Here is a 20,579-nt window from a genome sequence, read left to right as displayed (position 1 = left end):
CAGTTGTAATAAACATTTTCAGTTTATGGTAAAACGAATTTTGAAAAAATGGCAGAAAAAAAGATTAAACACAATATGAAATTTGTAATTAATCCCAAAACACAATAGGGACATTCATAAAGACAGATAGAAGCAGCAATATAGTAGACTGCTACTCTTTTATTCATGTAGTAGTAGTGAGTAACTAGTTACTTCATTCCTAGCTAATTGCGCAAATCCTTGAAATAGGCAGCTGGGTTGCTCTCAAAGCTCTCCCTGGAGATTGCATAATCTCTTCCAGGTGCTTTCATATTCCCTGCTGCATTGCCTCCACCACCACCACCACCACTTGCTGCTACATTGGACGAGTTACCCCCGCCAGCATTTTGATTTCCAACCTGGCTATTGCTATTACTATTAGAGCCTTTGCTTCCTCCCATGTTTGCAATCCAAAGTGTTTTTCTGGTTTCTTTTTTTCTTGGTGAGATAAGATAATCCGAAGTGCAAATTACTAGGTTGGTTCTCTCTCTGTGGCTTTGTTGGAGGGGTGTGCATTGCTATATATACACACAGCACAGATTTAGATTGTAGTGCAGAAGTGGAAATTAATAGACGAAGCATTGGAACTGCCAGAATTATATTGACTGTGTGTTCATTGAAATTGAGTTTTCCAAATACCGGGATAGGATTGGGATTTGAATACTAAAATCCTTTGGATGAAGATTATAAATTGGAATGTGGTTTCTGAATGCTAATTAAGAAAAGGATGTTATTGAAGTCGATGCATTTCCCAGCAGTTGTACAATAAAGAAAGCTTGAACGTCATCGAAGCTCTGCTAATTCAAACTAAAACTCCATTACAATGTGTTGTAGTAGCAAACCAAATTCTTCAAATTGAAGTTTTGTTGGCTACTTTAATATTTTATGCCCCAACAAACTCTTCAATTCAATTAATGCAATATTACGGAAAATAATGAAAATATGAAAACATGTGAAAAATGTCTATATATTTATTGTTTGAAAGTTAAAAAAATGAATGTTTTTAGATTTTCAAAGTAGGTTTTATTCTTCCAAAGAAAAATAAATGTTTTGAAGAGTCAATGTCAATTACAAGTCCTGAAGAGAGAAAAAGATATTACACATTCGATGATTGAGTTTGACAAGAATGTTGAGGAGGCTTTTGATGATGTGACTCGCTTATTTTAGCATTCCAAATTTATTAAAGAGACTGTTGAACATGCTCTACTGTTTTGTCCAAATATCGTATGCCTCAACAAGGTGTTTTGACCTAAAAACAAAATTAAAGAAAAGAAGAGAACGACAAGGCCGAAATAGAACATTTAGGTTCGGAAAATAAGCGTATGAAGGCCCAAATTTCAGAGAACCTCAAAAGAGCTTTCTGGGTAAACAAACAAGAGTTACGACCAAAAAAACAAAAAAAAAGAGGTAAACAAACAAGAGCTAAAAGGTCATTTTAAAAGCCCAACATAGTGGGCTATTATGGGCATCTGCCAATGACATTTTTCTTGGTCGAAAAAACTAGCTCTGTCTCTCTGGGCTAAAAAGTCATTTTTAAAGTCCAAAATAGTGGGCTATTATGGGCCTCTGCCTGTGACATTTTTCTTGGTCGTAAAAAGGAGGCCCTCTCTCTCCCTCTCTGGGCTACTCAGCACCCTTGCTAATTATACTCTCGTTCCAACTCCTTATAAAGGCCATCAACTTCTCAATGCGACACAGACACTCTCAAGTTCTCAACATATATACCTCCTTTTATTATATGTTTTTTTGGGGGACAACATTGCATATAGGGCAACTTAAATGCAGACTTGTGAATAAAATTACTTTGTAACATTTGTCTTTTTGGGGGGTAATCTTATGTTATGTCCCATGGGATGATGCCTAAACGAGCCACATTTTCTTGTTTTACAAAATTCACAAAAGTCACTTAATACATCTTACTGATCCAAGACAGGTAATCACATAAACTGGTGGACATAATTTGCTAGGGCGTTTTAGTTTTAAAACACAATATAGTTACTAATTTGGAAAATAGGAATACAATTTCATATAATTAGCATAAGGCCAAAGACCAAAATGTAGTACCTAATTTTACAAGAATATCACTAAAAAATATCAAAATTACACACAATGCCACTCTTTCTAAGGCAAGCATATTATGCCACATGTCTATATCTAGCCAACCATCATGTTGGAATCCCGCCGTCGGCCAGCACCACCGGAATCCCACCGGCGGCTAGCACCGCAGGAATCCCGCCACTTGCCACCACCGTTGGAATCCCGCCACTGGCGGCTGTCGCTGGACTCCAGCCTCCGGCCACCATCGTCGGACTCCCGCCGCCGGCCACCACTGCTGGACTCCTACTGCTAGCCACCATCGTCGGACTCCTGCCGCCGGCACCTGCCACCTGTCACCACCACCGTTAGCTGCCACCTCCCGTTGCCGGCCTGCCGCCGTCTGCAGGGGACCAACTTCGTTGCCCTTTATTCACCTTAAAAAAAAAAAAAGATTTTGTGTCATTGAATGGACTTTAACCTTGACCCTCAAAGGAGGAAGGCTCATTCACAAACCGCCTCACCAAACTTGATTTTGTAATATTTATTCAGTTATACAATATTTATATAAATAATCAATGGTTTAATTTTAAAAAAAAATCATTTCAACACTTATTCACATAAAAACTGCAAATAAAACAGAAATTGCAACAAAAATACAATATAGATATCAATTATGTTAAAAAACAAAATCAAAAACAAAAACGGCTACAAAAACTATTGTAATTAAATAAAAACTGCAATGCAATTTCCAGTTTCCAAAAGTCCAATTTTGAGTTCCCTTACTCTTAGGTAGTTCTACTTTTCTCTTGCCCACCCAATTCCTCATCTAGGTAGCCTCTACTCTTCAAATTGGTGAGGTTGAAGGCTAAGAAAAGAGCAAAAATCCAATTTTAATTAAATGAAAACTGCAACGCAGTTTCCAAAAGTCCAATTTTTAGTTCTCTTGCTCTTGGGTAGTTCTACTCTTCTCTTGCCTACCCAATTCCTCATCTGGGTAGCCTCTACTTTTCAAATTGGTGAGGTTGAAGGCCAAGGAAAGAGCAAAAATCCAATTGTAATTACCGAAACTGCAATGTAGTTTGTGCAAAACTACAATGCAAAACCTGTATAAAATTTTACTGAACTAAAGCTTAAATGGTATTGCGAAATATCATGACAGTGATGTCATAAACAATAAGCATCTCTATCCTAAGAACCGCAATATGATCTCAGGTTTCCAGGACGAAATTGAAAATATAGCTAGAAACAAAACAAAATTGAAATATGCATTGCTGGAAACTAAATAATTTAGACAGCAAACTCCACAAGTACAAAGAAGGACATTGTGCTGTGCCTAACTGAGCTGCAGAAGAATCCTTTGAACTACTCCCAATAATCAGCCAATAATCACAAATATAAATATATATCTGAATGTTGAACATAAGGCACAACAAAATTATTGCATTCTCCATAATGAAACCGTAAAAACTTAATTTCACAAAACATGATAGACATCAAATGCATGCAAATTAATCTCAATAATTTCAATCCTCCTCTGCCCATTTTTGAAATAGCAATATAAACTAACAACTGACACAATGATACCCTGCCTCTAAATCCTCCTCTACCTATTTTTGAAGTTAAAACTGCATGCAGTTTCAAAATCCTATTATGCCCATTTTTGAAGTCAAAAATTCTGCTCAGTGTTTATTTCTCATTGCCTTTTGAAGTAACAATCATAAGGAATGCTTGAGTTCATTGGAGAGTCTTGTAACTTGTAAGCCTTGTGCTCATGTGTGTTAGCCTTAGATATTGGGCTAAAACAACAAATCTTACCTTTAAAAGGTGGGGAAGGATAACAAGAAAGGTTCGGATGTTTGTATTGTATGTTGCTGTTAGTAGTACTCATCTATGGAATGACAGGGAGGAGATGACCTGTGATGAAGCTGAGCTTGGAGCAGATGAATTTGCGAAAAGGATGCATAGTCAAGAAAAATTACTGGAGCAGGTAATATCTGTTCAAATATAACAACTATAATGGTAAAGGTGGATGTTTCTAAAGCACTAGAAGTAAATATTTTTCCGCAGTTGGAAATGCTAAAGCACATGTGGACATTTCCCTTGGATGATCAATCTGCTATCCTAGCTACCACTCTAATAGATTCATTCATAAACAAACTCAAAACACAACAAAGCAGCCACAGTTCAAATCTCAAAACAACACCACTGAAATTATACAAAAAAATCTCAAGAAAAGCCCATTTCCAAGTAATTCAATCGCATAACCTAAATATCAGACCACATCAGATTAAAAAACAACACAATAATTAACATAGGTTCTGAATTATCGCAGGAGACGAAGATCTATTCCGTTGACATCGATTCTCCGATTGCTTCTCCATGGACCGGAGAACGCCTTCACTGCAAGCAATCGTGATGCCAAGACGAGCCATGGTCGTCATCAATTGCTTCTCTCCCAGAAAATGCCCTTGGTTAAAGAATAAGCCACATATTTGGTTATAATTGAGATCACATGGTATGTACTTCATCTTGCAGCAATCCCCTTGTATTTGAATCAATTATCTCTTTAATTCCTCTCTTGTGCATTTATTCAAGGCCCGCAAATACTACATGAATTGCGATATTGTATGAAGATCAATTTTCTTCCCAAAAATATGTTATCTTGTATCTCAAGTAAATAATCTTCAAGAATTCCTTTCAAATAAGCTAATATTAGTCATATTTTGGCCATATCAAGATTATCACATAATATCTCCAAGAATATCTTGAGATTTCCAATTTTTATAAATTTTGGACTCAAACGGTAGTGTGGGAATTTAAACCCTTATTATGACAGCCAATCCCATTACCCCGTTCACCTGGTCACCAAGGACTATGAAAGAGCGTAGTCACCTCCCATTAGATTTAATCCAACGGTGAATACTAACCAGATCTCTATAATTATCTTTACTACCCTCTCCGCACGCGCTTTCGCGCCTGCGCGAGGCTTTTTTTAAAAAAATTTAAATTTATTTTAGAATTAAAAAAGATATTCTAATGGGTAGTTGTGTTCTATAAAAATATGATCTATTATTTGATTTTAAAATTTTTTAATATGAAAAAGTATGAATTTACCATATTATCCTCATTTAATTAATAATGGGTAACAACTATTATGGGCCTCTCTACCCATGACCTTTTTCTTGGTCCAAAAAACCAGCTTTGCTCTGTCATATAATTCCAAGTATTACAATTGCTCCATTTTCTGTCGCTTGGGCAATGAGCAAAATCTTTCCTTTTCATCGATGGAAATTTGGCAGTGCAAGGAAGGAGGCTCTCTCTCTCTCTCTCTCTCTCTCTCTCTCTCTCTCTCTCTCTCTCTCTCTCTCTCTCTCTGTGTGGAAATTTAATAAGATTAATATGAAAAAGTTAATCTAAATTTCATTCTATCTGCTTGTGTGGTCGTTCAGCCCAACACGTGAAGCTTTTACTATGATATCAAAAAGAAAATTGAGGTTCCACCCTAAAACCAATTGGCAATGGAAGAGTATTCCAACTCCTTATAAAGTCCATCAATTTTTTAATGTGAGACAAACATTCTCAAGTTCTCAACATATATACCCCTCCTTTTATATTATACGTTTTTTTCTTGGGACAACATTGCATATAGGGCAACTTAAGTATATGCAGACTTGTGAATAAAATTAGTTGTTACATTTTTTATTGGGGGTAATCTTATTTGTGTTATACTTATGTTATGTCTCATGCAAGGTCTAAAATATCGATAATATCGGAAATATCGGTAGTCCAAAAATATGGAAATTTCGATGGAAATATCGGGATATTATCGATATCGATAAAAATTGAATAAAAACCACGGAAATTGTAAGAAAAACTTGGAAATTTTCATTGAAACTTTGGAGAATGTTTTTTTAGTCAATTATCTATGAGTTTATCAAAAAAAATTAGAAGGAAATGCATTGCATGATGGATTTAACTAATTTTAAGTTGATTATACAGCAAGCAGGCAAACACTATGAGTGTAAAAAATATGTAATAATTAATGAAAAAAGATTAAATACACCGTAATCATTTATATATAATGATTTACAATAATATTTTACACTTTATACATTGCATGGTAAGATACATGAGTGACTTATAGTACCGCATAGAGTTCCTACGAGGTTCAAATTTTTCACTATCTTCATCATCTCTATGTGTAGAATAAGTGTATTGTGAAGAGTAGTCATCAAATGATAAATCCCCAAAATAGTTTTGCATGTAATTGTTAACATACCACCCATATAAATATAAATATTTTAGCATATTATCACAAAAACATAAGTGATATGGTGTTTAAGGTGTTGGAGGAGTAAAATGGGAGGGGTTCATATCCCCTTTGTGCTTTTTTCTCCCCTTTTTCCCTTTTTTTTTTAAAAACTTTTTTTTTTCCTTCACATCGATATTTTCGATATTTTCGATATTTTAGCGATATTACACCGATATTTTGACAAAATATTGCTGAAATGTGAGCGAAATTATCGACATCGATATTTTCCGATATTATCGTCGATATTGTCGATATTTATACGATATGTACATGGATATGTTCCGAAATATCCGTAATTCGAAAAAACCGATATTTCCTCGATATTATCGATATTTTAGACTATGGTCTCATGGGATGCCTAAACTAGCCGCATTTTCTTGTCTTACAAAATTCAGAAAAGTCATTAATGCACATTTTAATAATATGTTAAAAGACAACTATTATTATGAGAGGTTGTTCACTACTTTTCAAAGCAAAATTTTCATAGGGTTGAGAAAATTTTGCTTTGAAAAGTAGTGAACAACCTCTCATAATAATAGTTGTCTTTTAACATACAATGCACAGAGAGACTAGAGCTCTGTTAAGTTGAGAAAAGTCATGAAAGAAAAAAGCGGTGTGGTGATAAAGAGAAAGTTTTGCAAGATTAGTCATATGGTGATGTCATTGGTGACGAAGCCAAGGGATTATTCCAACATGAAGTCACTAGACTTACCACGATGTATCAAAAGTCTACAAATAGCAGCTTGAGGTTTCAATGAGAGACTTACGAAGATATTTGCCCTTTAGATTGTAGTAAATACCAGGACAAACTAAGTAACAATCAGAAGCTTAACATGACCAGACTGGTTTTTTCTGGACTTTTTTGTAGACAATCAGAAGCAAGAAAAGCTTCAAAAGCTCAGTAGGTTCAGAGAAAGAGATAGAGATAGCCAAAGAGAAAAACAATAACCCCCAAAATGACTACTTTGGGAGGCCTAATAATCATTCTTTCAAGCTTTCTGTGTCTGCTCCTTGTCTTAGCTTTCATCAATATCCTTCACAAACTATGGTGGACTCCGATTCGCATACAGAAGCTGATGGCTTTGCAGGGGATCAAAGGCCCTTCTTACAGATTCATCCATGGAAACACCGAAGAAATCTCCAACATGAAAAAGGAAGTCATGGGCAGGCCTCACATTTTATCACACGATATATTTTCTGTAGTTCAACCTCATGTTCACTCGTGGACCAACATATATGGTAACAAAATAACAAGACATCCCATTTAGTTACCTATTGTAATTTAAATCTAACTTCTAAACAAGATAAGTTTTGGTCATTTTTGCATGCAATTACAGGGAAGAATTATCTTCAATGGCATGGTTCTCGAGCTCAGTTGGTCATAACAGAACCTGAGTTGTGCAAAGAGATACTAAATAACAAAGGCAGAGCTTATCCGAAAAGAGAGCCCCCAAACATTTTGAAGAAGCTATTTGGAGATGGCCTTGTGGCAACAAACAAAGCTGAAAAATGGGCAAAATTGCGAAAGCTGGCCACCCATGCTTTCCATGGAGAGAGTTTAAAAGTAAGTTTTTAAGTTGCTGGTACTTTGTTGCAAAGAGTATTATAGACATAGCTGTGTCACTTTCTGAATACTAAAAGAATAAGTTGAATGGTAAATATGCTAATACTAAAAGCATTATGATATTTTTTTACTAGAGCATGATTCCAGAAATGGTAGCTAGTGCTGAGAAGATGGTAGAAAGGTGGAAAGTTTATGAAGGAAAAGAGATTGAGGTGTTTGAAGAGTTTAGATTGTTCACTTCGGAAGTGATTTCGAGAACAGCATTTGGCAGCAGCTATTCAGAAGGACAGGACATATTTGAAATGTTGAGGAAGTTAAGCTTCCTAATATTCAAAAATATTCTCAAAGTCAGGGTTCCTGGCATCAGGTAACTTAGTACTTCTAATATTCCAATTGAAGAGAAGAAATAAGAAATTTTTAGAGAGTTACTTCTGTTCTCTCATTTTTAGTCTTTCATTCAATGTTGCAGTAAGCTCTTCAAAACCAGCGATGAGATCGAATCGGAAAAACTTGAGAAAGGAATCCATGCCTCCATAATAGAGATGGTTAAGAAAAGAGAAAAGAAGACAATGACTGGAGAAAACGGCAGCTTTGGGAGTGATTTTCTTGGATTACTTCTGAAGGCTAATCATGAAGCCAATGAGAACCAGAGGATTTCGGTGCAGGAGATAATTGATGAGTGCAAGACGTTTTACTTTGCCGGACAAGAAACCACTAATACTTTGCTTTGTTGGACTGTTTTTCTTCTGGCACTCCATACGGATTGGCAAGAGGAAGCAAGAAAGGAGGTGCTACAATTATTTGGCAAGCAAACTCCAAATCTTGATGGCATTGGCAAACTGACAACAGTAAGAAACTTGTCTAGGTGGCAGAAATATGTTCTCAATAAAGTTCGAGATCCTGATTTGGTTATCCGTTTTTCTTTTTGATGCAGATGAGTATGATCATCAATGAGACTCTAAGGTTATATCCCCCTGCTGTTCAAGTTCAAAGGAGAGTCGAAAGGGAAGTTAGACTAGGAAAACTGATTGTTCCTAGTAATCTTGAATTGGATGTCTCAATCGTAGCACTTCACCATGATCCTCAAATCTGGGGACAAGATGTGCAACTTTTCAAACCAGAGAGATTCTCGGAAGGGGTTGCCAAAGCAACCAACAATCATGTAGGCGCATTCATACCCTTTTCAATGGGACCTCGAATTTGTGTGGGCTTAAACTTTGCGACTACAGAAGTGAAGATTGCTTTGTCGATGATTCTACAACGTTACGCCTTCACCCTTTCCCCGGGTTATGTCCACTCGCCCTTACATCTTATTACAGTTCGTCCACAACATGGAGTACAGGTAAGGCTACAACCACTTTGAACTGCGAAGATCAGATCAGTAGCCCGTGATTATTGTACTTGGTGCATAAAGTGGGCATATCCCATGCTGTGCCTATGAATGTTGCACTTTGAGACAACACAAATAAGGAGCTTACTTGTCAATTATCCTTTCAAGTTTACGAAGCGATTTTGCTGAGTCCAAAATTTTCCTGTTTGTTTTTGTTTTTTGGGTAGAATGAAATCTTATTCTTACAGTTGTAATAAACATTTTCAGTTTATGGTAAAACGAATTTTGAAAAAATGGCAGAAAGAAAGCTTAAACATAATATGAAATTGGTAATTAATCCCAAAACCAAGATGAGGGTACTTTGATTAACATAGATAGGGACATTACATAAAGATAGATAAAAGCAGCAATATAGTAGGACTGCTACTCTTTTATTCATGTAGTAGTAGTGAGTAAGTAGTTACTTCATACCTATCTATTTGCGCAAATCCTTGAAATAGGCAGCTGGGTTGCTCTCAAAGCTCTCCCTGGAGATTGCATAATCTCTTCCAGGTGCTTTCATATTCCCTGTTGTTGACTTGAGTCTCCAAATTAATCAAGGAGATTTACTTCCTTGATTAATTAAGAGATTTATTTTCCTATTTTTTATATAAGTGATAAATCATTGTACAATTATGGGATACTTTCCTAATTCTTTACTGTATCTAATTCCTTATAAGACCCTCATGTAAACTCCTATATATACCTCTTTATGGAGAAGAATAAAACTCAACCTAATACATTGAAACCATATTCATATTTTGACATGGTATCAGAGCAATCGATCCTAGGTTGTCTCTAAACCCTTATCTCAAATTTCTCATATTCAAATCTCAAACCCTAAATCAAATTGCTTATATTTTTCCCCAAATCCAAATCCTCAAATCTAAAGTCCTCAAATCCTCTTATCAAAATCCCTAAACGCATACTCACAAATCTTATACACATACATCTCAAATCTGATTCCTACATCAAATTTCTACTTTTCATACGTCATCTCACAAATCTGTATGGATTATTGACTCAAGTGCTACAAATCACATGACTTTTGATCCTAGCCAACTTATTAGTCGCAAATCATCCACTCTGTCGGCTGTGTCTAATGCTAATGGTGTCATATCCCGGAATCAACTCCGCCGTAGCACGATATTGTCCGCTTTGGGCCCCCCTCTCTGCCTTCACGGTTTTGTTTCTGGGAACTCACGAGCAACTTCTCAGTGGGTCACCCATCCCGGGCTTCGTGCTAGATGGATGCGGGTGTGCACATATAAGGCACGTCACCCCCTCTCCGTTGGTTGATGTGGGATCTTACAATCCACCTCCCTCAAGGGCCCGACGTCCTCGTCGGCACACTCGCACCACACGGCAGAGTGGCTCTGATACCAAATTGGCACATCCCGGGATCAACTCCGCCGTAGCACGATATTGTCCGCTTTGGGCCCTCCTCTCTGCCCTCACGGTTTTGTTTCTGGGAACTCACGAGCAACTTCCCAGTGAGTCACCCATCCTGAGTTTGCTCTGGCCCCCAACTCGCTTAACTTCGGAGTTCCTACGACTCCGAAGCCAGTGAGCTCCCAAAAGGCTTCGTGCTAGATGGATGCGGGTGTGCACATATAAGGCACGTCACCCAAGATCCCATATCAACCAACGGAGAGGGGGTGACGTGGGATCTTACAAATGGTACCCCCTCCCATATGGTTGGGGATGCTCTCTATCACTCTTTACTTCCCTACATCTGGATTCTGTATTACTTGTTCCATCTTTGGACCATAACTTGTTATCTGTTGCACAACTTACTACTACTTTGGGATGTACCATAACATTTTGGCTGAATCATTGTGTTTTTCAGGACATCCTCACAGGAAATATGATTGGTTGTGGTACTCGACGAGGCAAACTTTACTACTTGGACTGGGCATCAGATAATGAGGTCAAGGTTGGTCAAGCTTTCAGAACCAGTGGAACTCGTTGAAAGACAAATTTGGTTATGGCATAAACGTCTTGAGCATGCCTCGTTCGGTTATCTTAAGAAGTTGTTTCTATCATTATTTTCTAGTCTTGATGTTTCCAGCTTCCAGTGTGATACGTGTGAATTGGCTAAGAGCCATTGTGTCCCGTTCCCATTAAGTTCAAATAAGAGTTTGGTTTCGTTTTCCCTTGTTCAGTCTGATGTTTGGGGACCTGCTAAAATTGCCACTCAGACAGGGGCGCGATGGTTTGTCACGTTTATAGATGATTACACATGCATGACTTGGGTTTCCCTTCTCAAAACTAAAGGGGAAGTCAGTTCCAGGTTTCAACAGTTTTATCAAATGGTGGAGATTCAGTTTCATGCCAGAATTCAAGTTTTTCGTTTTGACAATGGCAGAGATTTCTTAACCATGATCTTAACCAGTTCTTTCAAGATCATGGCATCATACATCAATGCTCATGCCCTTACACTCCCCAACAAAATGAGGTGGTTGAAAGAAAGAACATACACTTATTGGAAGTTGTTCGTGCCTCTCTCTTTGGTGCCAATATGCCACGATATTTTTGGGGCGAAGCCGTCGTCTTTGCAGCATACCTTATCAATCGGATTCCCTCTAGTTTCCTAAATTTCTAAACGCCACTTCAAACACTTCACCACCATTTCCAAATACCTCCCACCCCAAACCTAGAACCCCGAATTTTTTGCTGTGTTGTATTTGTCTACTTACATGATCACCAACGAAGTAAATTGGATCCCCGAGCCGAAAAATGTGTTTTCATTGGCTATGCACCTTATTAGAAAGGATATCGGTGTTATCATCCTACTAGTCAGAAGGTCTTCACCTCCATAGATGTTGTGTTTTAAGAACATGACTTATATTTTTCAACAGCCCATGAGGAGAATCGAGAATCCACCACTGCTCCAATTCTTGATTTTTTTTCCCCAGTACGTCACTCTGCATCAAAATGATCGGTTGCCAGTGGAAAGCAACCAGTCACCTCCCCTTAGTTCTTCAACTACAGAGAACCTGCTTCAAAACAACCGGTCGCCAGCAGACAGTGACCGATTGCCAAAGAAAAACGATTAGTTGTCTCCACGTTGTCAAAATCAGGAGGAGGAAATTGAACCGTTTTATGAGATTTTGCCCGCTTCAGCTCCAGTACCACACTAATCACCTGCTGAGGAAGTCATTCAGGTAACATCTTTTCCTAAAATTGATAACACTAATGAAATATCCCATGATGATTTGATTTCAAAGGGCACAGAGCCTACATATCAGCTTACAGAAAGGAAGAACCGTGGCAAACCTCGAGTACAATATGAAGCAGATCTTAAAGCCAAAGGGAAATACTCTATTAATAATTCTATATCTCTCAGCAGATTAACAGAGTAACGTGTGCACTATGTGAAGCAGTTGGCTGACATATCTGTCCCCAACAGTGTAACCGAAACACTAGAAGACCCAAAATGGAAAGAAGAAATGCGAGCTCTCTAAAAGAATGTCACATAAGAACTTGTGCCCTTACCTCATGGAAAGAAGACAGTAAGATGCAGGTGGATTTATACTGTGAAACTTAAAGCAGATGGATCCGTTGAAAGATATAAAGCTAAATTGGTGGCGAAGGGGTACACACAGAGATATAGGATAGACTACGAGGAGACCTTTGCCCCAGTAGCCAAGATTAACGCTATTAGAGTCCTATTGTCTCTAGCAGCAAATCTTGATTGGCCACTACATCAGTTTGATGTAAAAAATGCATTCTTACATGGAGACTTGGAAGAAGAAGTACATATGGACTTACCTCTAGGATGTAATTCAGCTCTTAACAAGGAAAATCAAGTTTGCAAGCTCAAAAAGTCATTATATGGGTTAAAGCAATCTCCCAGGGCATGGTTTGATAGATTCACTAAATCTATGAAGAATTTTGGATATACCCAGAGTAATTCAGATCACACCCTCTTCTTGAAGCGTGATGAAGGAAAACTTACTGCATTAAATTTTTATGTAGATGACATAATCGTAACTGGAAACGACGCAGAAGAGCAACTGAAGTTGCAAAAGTATTTGTCTCAAGAATTTGAGATGAAGGATTTAGGTGATCTGAAGTACTTTCTCGGAATCGAAGTAGCAAGATCAAAAACTGGTATATTTCTGTCTCAAAGGAAGTATGTAATGGATTTACTCACTGAAACAAGAATGCTTGGATGTAAGCCTGTTGACACACCCATTGAGATGAATCACAAGTTGTGTAAAGACATGGACCAAGAACCAACCAATAAGGAACAGTACCAACGCCTTGGTGGAAGGTTGATATACCTGGCACACACAAGACCAGATATTGCATATGCTGTGAGTATGGTTAGTCAATTTATGCATTCGCCCAGTGTTTCTCATAGGAATGCAGTTGATCGGATCTTAAGATACTTAAATTCAGCCCCTGAAAAAGGATTAATGTTCTCAAAAAATGGAGATCTTGAAGTCGTTGGATACACATATGCTGATTGGGCTGGTTCTATTACAGATAGACACTCTACTTCAGGTTACTTTACATTCGTAGGAGGTAACCTAGTCACTTGGCGGGGTAAGAAGCAAAATGTGGTTTCTCAGTCTAGTACAGAAGCAGAGTATCAAGGAATGGCTCATGGAGTTTGTGAATTATTGTGGATCAAAAGACTCTTGACAGAATTGGGCTTCAGGCTAGAAAAGCCAATGGAGTTGCATTGTGACAACAAGTCAGCTATCGATATTGTCCATAATCCAGTTCAACATGATCGAACCAAACATGTTGAGGTGGACATACATTTTATCAAAGAAAAAATTGAGAAAAAGATCATCTGCCTACCATTCGTAAAATCAGAAGATCAATTGGCAGATATCTTAACCAAAGCTGTTTGTGGAAGAGTGTTTCATAACTCACTTACCAAGTTGGGCATTGGTGACATATATGCACCAACTTGAGGAAGAGTGTTGGCGTGAGTCTCCTAATTAATCAAGGAGATTTACTTCCTTAATTAATTAAGGGATTTACTCTCCTATTTTTTATATAATTGATAAATCATTGTACAATTAAGAGATACTTTTCAAATTCTTTACTGTATCTAATTCCTTATAAGACCCTCATGTAAACTCCTATATATACCTACTTATGGAGAAGAATAAAACTCAACCTAATACATTCAAACCATATTCATATTTTAACACCTGCTGCATTGCCTCCACCACCACCACCACCACTTGCTCCTCCTACATTGGATGATTTGCCTCCACCACCAGCATTTTGGTTTCCATTTCCAACCTGGCTATTACCATTACTATTAGAGCCCTTGCTTCCTCCCATCTTTGCAATCCAAAGTGTTTTTCTGGTTTCTTTTTTTCTTGGTGAGATAAGATAATCCAAGTGCAAATTACTAGGTTGGTGCTGTCTATGTGGCTTTGTTGGAGGGGTGCATTGCTATATATACACACAGATTTAGATTGTAGTGCAGAAGTGGAAATTAATAGACGAAGCAGGAACTGCCAGAATTATATTGACTGTTTGTTCATTGAAATTGAGTTTTCCAAATACCGGGATAGGATTGGGATTTGAATACTAAAAACCTTTGGATGAAGGTTATATATTGGAATATGGTTTTTCCAATTCAAGTATGTGGTTTCTGAATGCTAATTAAGAGAAGGATGTTATTTAAGTCTATGCATTTCCCAACAACTGTACAAAAAAGAAAGCTTGAACGTCATCGAAGCTCTGCTAATTCAACCTGAAACTCCATTACAATTTGTTGTAGTAGCAAACCAAATTCTTTCCACTTCTTGAAATTGAAGTTTTGTTGACTACTTTAATATTTTATGCCCCAAAAACTTCTTCAATTCAATTAATGCAATGTGACGCAAAATAATGAAACATATGAAAACATTTGAAGAATATCTATATATTCATTGTTTGAAAGGAAAAAATGAATGTTTTTAGATTTTCAAAGTAGGTTTTATTTTTCCAAAGAAAAATAAATGTTTTGAAGAGTCAATGTCAATTACAAGTCCTGAAGAGAGAAAAAGATGTTACACCTTTGATGACTGAGTTTGAAAAGAATGTTGGAGAGAGTTTTGATGATGTGACTCACTTATTTTTGCATTCCAAATCTGTTTGTTAAACATGCTCTAATGCTTTGCTCAAACATCATATGCCACAAGAAGGTGTTTTGACCCCCAAAAAAATTAAAGAAAAGAAGAGAACGACAAGGTCGAAGTAGAGCATTTAGGTTCGGAAAATAAGCGTATGAAGGCCCAAAGTTCAGAGAACCTTAAAGGAGCTTTCTTTTCTAGGTAAACAAACAAGAGTTACGACAAATCTTCATTGGCAATCCCCTTTGCCAGGGAGTTGTAAGGTTAGTTCTGATGGTGGTCGAAAGCCTGCTCTTGGTTACACTGGAGTTGGGGGTCTGTTAAGAGATCATACTGGTAATTGGATTAAAAGTTTTTCTGTTAATTTGGGTGTTGGGTCAGTGATTGAGGCTAAGTTATGAGGTATTTTTTGGGGGCTCCATTTAGCTTGGGAAGCTGGGTTTCGAAGTGTGGAGGTTGAATGTGATTCTAAGTCTGCTGTGGTTCTGTTACAGAATCCTACTGGTCATACTCGTCCTCTTTTTAGCATTATCAATTGCTGCCATTTGCTGATTCAGAAGGAATGGTGCTGTTCTGTCAAGCATATTTTTCGTGAGCAGAATTTTGTTGCTGATTCTTTGGCTTCTATGAGCCATGATCTTCCCTTGGGTTTGCATGTTTTGGATTGGTGTGGTTTTGAGCTTCTTGCTGCTGATGCCAGAAGCTTGGCTCATCCAAGGATGGTTGTTGTGTAGTTCTTTTTGTGTTGTTTGGGCTTCGGCCCCCTTTTTACCCAAAAAAAAAAAAGTCATTTTAAAAGCCCAAAATATGGGCTATTATGGGCATCTGCCAATGACATTTTTCTTCCTAATTATACTCACGTTCAGACGTAGAGAGGTACGGGCTCTTTGACAAAGCATTTTTACTGTTTCATGGGATTGAAACATGAACTTGATTGTCCTTTCTGAAGGTCTAAAATAATTTTATTTTATTTTTTTCCTTTTCAAGACATTGAAATTTAATGAGATTAATATGAAAAAAGTAGTCTAAATTGAATTCTATATGCTTGTGTAGCCGTTCAGCTCAACACGGAAAGCCTTTGTTATGATATCATGAAGAAAGTTAAAGTTTTACTCTAAAACCAATTAGCTATAGAGTAGTATTCCAACTTCTTATAAAGGTCATCAACTTTTCAATGCGACACAAATACTCTCAAATTCTCAACATATATACCTCCTTTTATATTATATGTATTTTTGGAGGACAACATTGGATATAGGGCATCTTAAATGCAGACTTGTGAATAAAATTACTTTGTTACATTTGTTTTTTTGGGGGGTAATCTTATGTTATGTCCCATGGGATGATGCCTAAACAAGCCGCATTTTCTTGTCTTACAAATTCACAAAAGTCACTTAATATAAGAGGTTGTTCGCTACTTTTCAAAGCAAAATTTTCAAAGGGAAGCTCTAGTCTCTCTGTTAAGTTGAGAAAAGTCATGAAAGAAAAACGCGGTGTGGTGATAAAGAGAAAGTTTTGCAAGATTAATCATATGGTGATGTCATAGGTGACGAAGCCAAGAGAAGCTACTTTTCAAAGCAAAATTTTCAAAGGGAAGCTCTAGTCTCTCTGTTAAGTTGAGAAAAGTCATGAAAGAAAAACGCGGTGTGGTGATAAAGAGAAAGTTTTGCAAGATTAGATTAATCATATGGTGATGTCACTAGACTTACCACGATGTATCAAAAGTCTACAAATAGCAGCTTAAGGTTTCAATGAGAGTCACTTACGATGATATTTGCCCTTTGGATTGTAGTATATACCAGGACAAACTAAGTAACAATCAGAAGCTTAACATGACCAGATTGGTTTTTTCTTGACTTTTTTCTAAACAATCAGGAGCAAGAAAAGCTTTGAAAGCTCAGTAGGTTCAGAGAAAGAGATAGAGATAGCCAAAGAGAAAAACAATACCCCAAAAATGACTACTTTGGGAGCCCTAATAATCTTTCTTTCAAGCTTTCTGTGTCTGCTTCTTGTCTTAGCTTTCATCAAGATCCTTCACAAACTATGGTGGACTCCGATTCGCATGCAGAAGCTGATGGCTTTGCAGGGGATCAAAGGCCCTTCTTACAGATTCATCCATGGAAACACCAAAGAAATCTCCAACATGAAAAAGGAAGTCATGGGCAGGCCTCGCATTTTATCACACGACATATTTTCTGTAGTTCAACCTCACATTCACTCGTGGACCAAGATATATGGTAACAAACAAACAAGCCTCTCAATTAGTTAACTATTGTTATTTAAATTATAAGTTTTGGTCATTTTTGCATGCAATTACAGGGAAAAATTTTCTTCAATGGCATGGTTCTCGGGCTCAGTTGGTCATAACAGAACCTGAGTTGTGCAAAGAGATACTGAATAACAAAGGCAGAGCTTATCCGAAAAGAGAGCCCACAAACATTTCGAAGAAGCTATTGGGAGATGGCCTTGTGGCAACAACCAAAGCTGAAAAATGGGCAAAATTGCGAAGGCTGGCCACCCATGCTTTCCATGGAGAGAGTTTAAAAGTAAGTTTTTAAGTTGCTGGTACGTTTTTTGCAAAGAGTATTATAGACATAGCTGCGTCACTTTCTAAATACGAAAAGAATAAGTTGAATGGTAAATATGCTAATACTAAAAGCATTATGATATTTTCTTTTACTAGAGTATGATTCCAGAAATGGTAGCTAGTGCCGAGAATATGCTAGAAAGGTGGAAAGTTTACGAAGGAAAAGAGATTGAGGTGTATGAAGAGTTTAGATTGTTCACGTCGGAAGTGATTTCCAGAACAGCATTTGGCAGCAGCTATACAGAAGGACAGGACATATTTGGGATGTTGATGAAGTTAGGCTCCCTAGTATTCAAAAATATTTTCAAAGTCAGAGTTCCTGGCATCAGGTAGCTTCTGTTCTCTCATTTAGTACTTCTAATATTCCAATTGAAGAGAAGAAATAAGATATTTTTAGAGAGTTACTTCTGTTCTCTCATTTTTAGTCTTTCATTCAATGTTGCAGTAAGCTCTTCAAAACCAGCGATGAGATCGAATCGGAAAACTTGAGAAAGGAATCCATGCCTCCATAATAGAGATGGTTAAGAAAAGAGAAAAGAAGAAAATGACTGGAGAAAACGACAGCTTTGGGAGTGATTTTCTTGGATTGCTTTTGAAGGCTAATCATGAAACCAATGAGAACCAGAGGATTTCGGTGCAGGAGATAATTGATGAGTGCAAGACGTTTTACTTTGCCGGACAAGAAACCACTAATACTTTGCTTTGTTGGACTGTCTTTCTCTGGCACTCCATACGGATTGGCAAGAGGAAGCAAGAAAGGAGGTGCTACAATTATTTGGCAAAGGAACTCCAAATCTTGATGGCATTGGCAAACTGACAACAGTAAGAAACTTGTGTAGGTAGCAGAAATATGTTCTCAATAAAGTTCGAGATCCTGATTTGGTTACCTATTTTTCTTTTTTATGCAGATGAGTATGATCATCAATGAGACTCTAAGGTTATATCCCCCTGCTGTTTTAGTTCTAAGGAACGTTGAAAGGGAAGTTAGACTAGGAAAGCTGATTGTTCCTAGTAATCTTGAATTGGTTGTCTCAATCGTAGCACTCCACCATGATCCTCAAATCTGGGGACAAGATGTGCAACTTTTCAAACCAGAGAGATTCTCGGAAGGGATTGCCAAAGCAACCAACAATAATGTAGGCGCTTTCATACCCTTTTCAATGGGACCTCGAATTTGTGTGGGCTTGAACTTCGCGACAACTGAAGCGAAGATTGCTTTGTCGATGATTCTACAACGTTATGCCTTCACCCTTTCCCCGGGTTATGTCCACTCCCCCTTTCATCATCTTACAGTTCGGCCACAACATGGAGTTCAGGTAAGGCTACAACCACTTTGAACTGCGAAGATCAAATCAGTTGTGCCTATGAATGTTGCACTTTGAGACAAGAGAGACAAGACTTGTCAATTATCCTTTCGATTTAGTTTTGCAGCATTTTGGAAAGTCCAAAGTTTTCCCGTTTGTTTTTCTTTTTCTTTTTTTGGGCAGAATGAAATCTTATGCTTACAGTTTAATAAACATTGACTGTTTGTTCATTGAAAACCTTTGGATTGGTACTTGAATAAAAACCTTTGGATAAAGATTGGAATATGGTTTTTCCAATCCAAGTATGTGGTTTCTGAATGCTAATTAAGAGCGCCTCCAAAGGAGATGTCAAATGCAAAATGTTAAATTTGAATTTGATGGCTTAGGTGGCAATTTGACACTTTGGAAAAAAAAATCAAAGTAATGCTACACTTACCACATTTTTATCCCACATTTCTATACCACATGATATGGTATGCCCATATCATATGCCACATTAACTAAATCAATGAAGTGTATTTTAATAAAGAAAGTTTAATTAACAGTTTTTTTAAAAGTGTTAATCAATCATAAAAGAAAAGAAAATATTAAATAATTTTAATTGATGTGGCTGTCCACCTTATCTGCCACATAAGGTGGTATAAGAATGTGGTATACAAATGTTGTAAGAGTAGCATTATTCAAAAAATTAATTCCACTTGAAATGCCAAAGATGATATTATTTTATTATATTTTTAAAAGCAAATGAGACCCATATGATGCATAAAGTTTAAAACATAGTAAATGATAGTGGGGTCCATGAATAAAAAATATTAAAATAATATTTGACATCAATCTTTTTGATATGTTATTTTTGACATATCTCTTCCGGCGTTCAAATTCATGTAGGATTTGACTACTCGATTGGAGTAGCTTTAACCTTCAATTTTTTTTATTTCATGTTCATGTGACAATTTGACATATCGGTTGGAGATGCTCTAATAGAAGAATGGTATTAAAGTCAATGTATTTCCCAACAACAATTGCACAATAAAGAAAGCTTGAACGTCATGGAAGCTCTACTAATTCAACATGAAATACTCCATTAGAATTTGTTAGTTGGTATTCTAATGTTTTGCTCAAAAATCTGATGCCTCCTCAACAAGGCTTTTTTATTATAAAATAATAAATAATAAAATTAAAGAAAAGAAAATAACAACGAGGCCCAAAGAGAGCATTTAGGCTTGGAAAATAAGCATATGAAGGCCCAAAGTTGAGAGAACCTCAAAAGAGCTTTCTAAGGTGTGGGGGTCTTTTTTC

The 20,579-nt window shown here is 37.1% G+C and overlaps 1 protein-coding gene and 1 pseudogene across 1 annotated transcript; both read left to right on the top strand.

Annotated features, from left to right (window-relative positions):
- Positions 1-7,210: 7,210 nt before the first annotated feature.
- Positions 7,211-9,458, top strand: LOC117614724 (cytochrome P450 CYP749A22-like). The gene is made up of 5 exons (XM_034343621.1): positions 7,211-7,606; positions 7,705-7,931; positions 8,066-8,298; positions 8,401-8,779; positions 8,866-9,458. Exons 1-5 carry the CDS (start codon positions 7,324-7,326, stop codon positions 9,292-9,294), a joined length of 1,551 nt encoding a protein of 516 aa, XP_034199512.1. The 5' UTR covers positions 7,211-7,323; the 3' UTR covers positions 9,295-9,458.
- Positions 9,459-17,196: 7,738 nt separating this feature from the next.
- Positions 17,197-19,516, top strand: LOC117614599 (annotated as a pseudogene).
- Positions 19,517-20,579: the final 1,063 nt, after the last annotated feature.

The sequence above is a fragment of the Prunus dulcis genome, chromosome 1, assembly GCF_902201215.1.
Source record: "Prunus dulcis chromosome 1, ALMONDv2, whole genome shotgun sequence".
Taxonomy (NCBI): Eukaryota; Viridiplantae; Streptophyta; class Magnoliopsida; order Rosales; family Rosaceae; genus Prunus; species Prunus dulcis.
The sequence above is the reverse complement of the archived record's forward strand: the minus strand, read 5'-3'. Positions and strand labels throughout refer to the sequence as shown.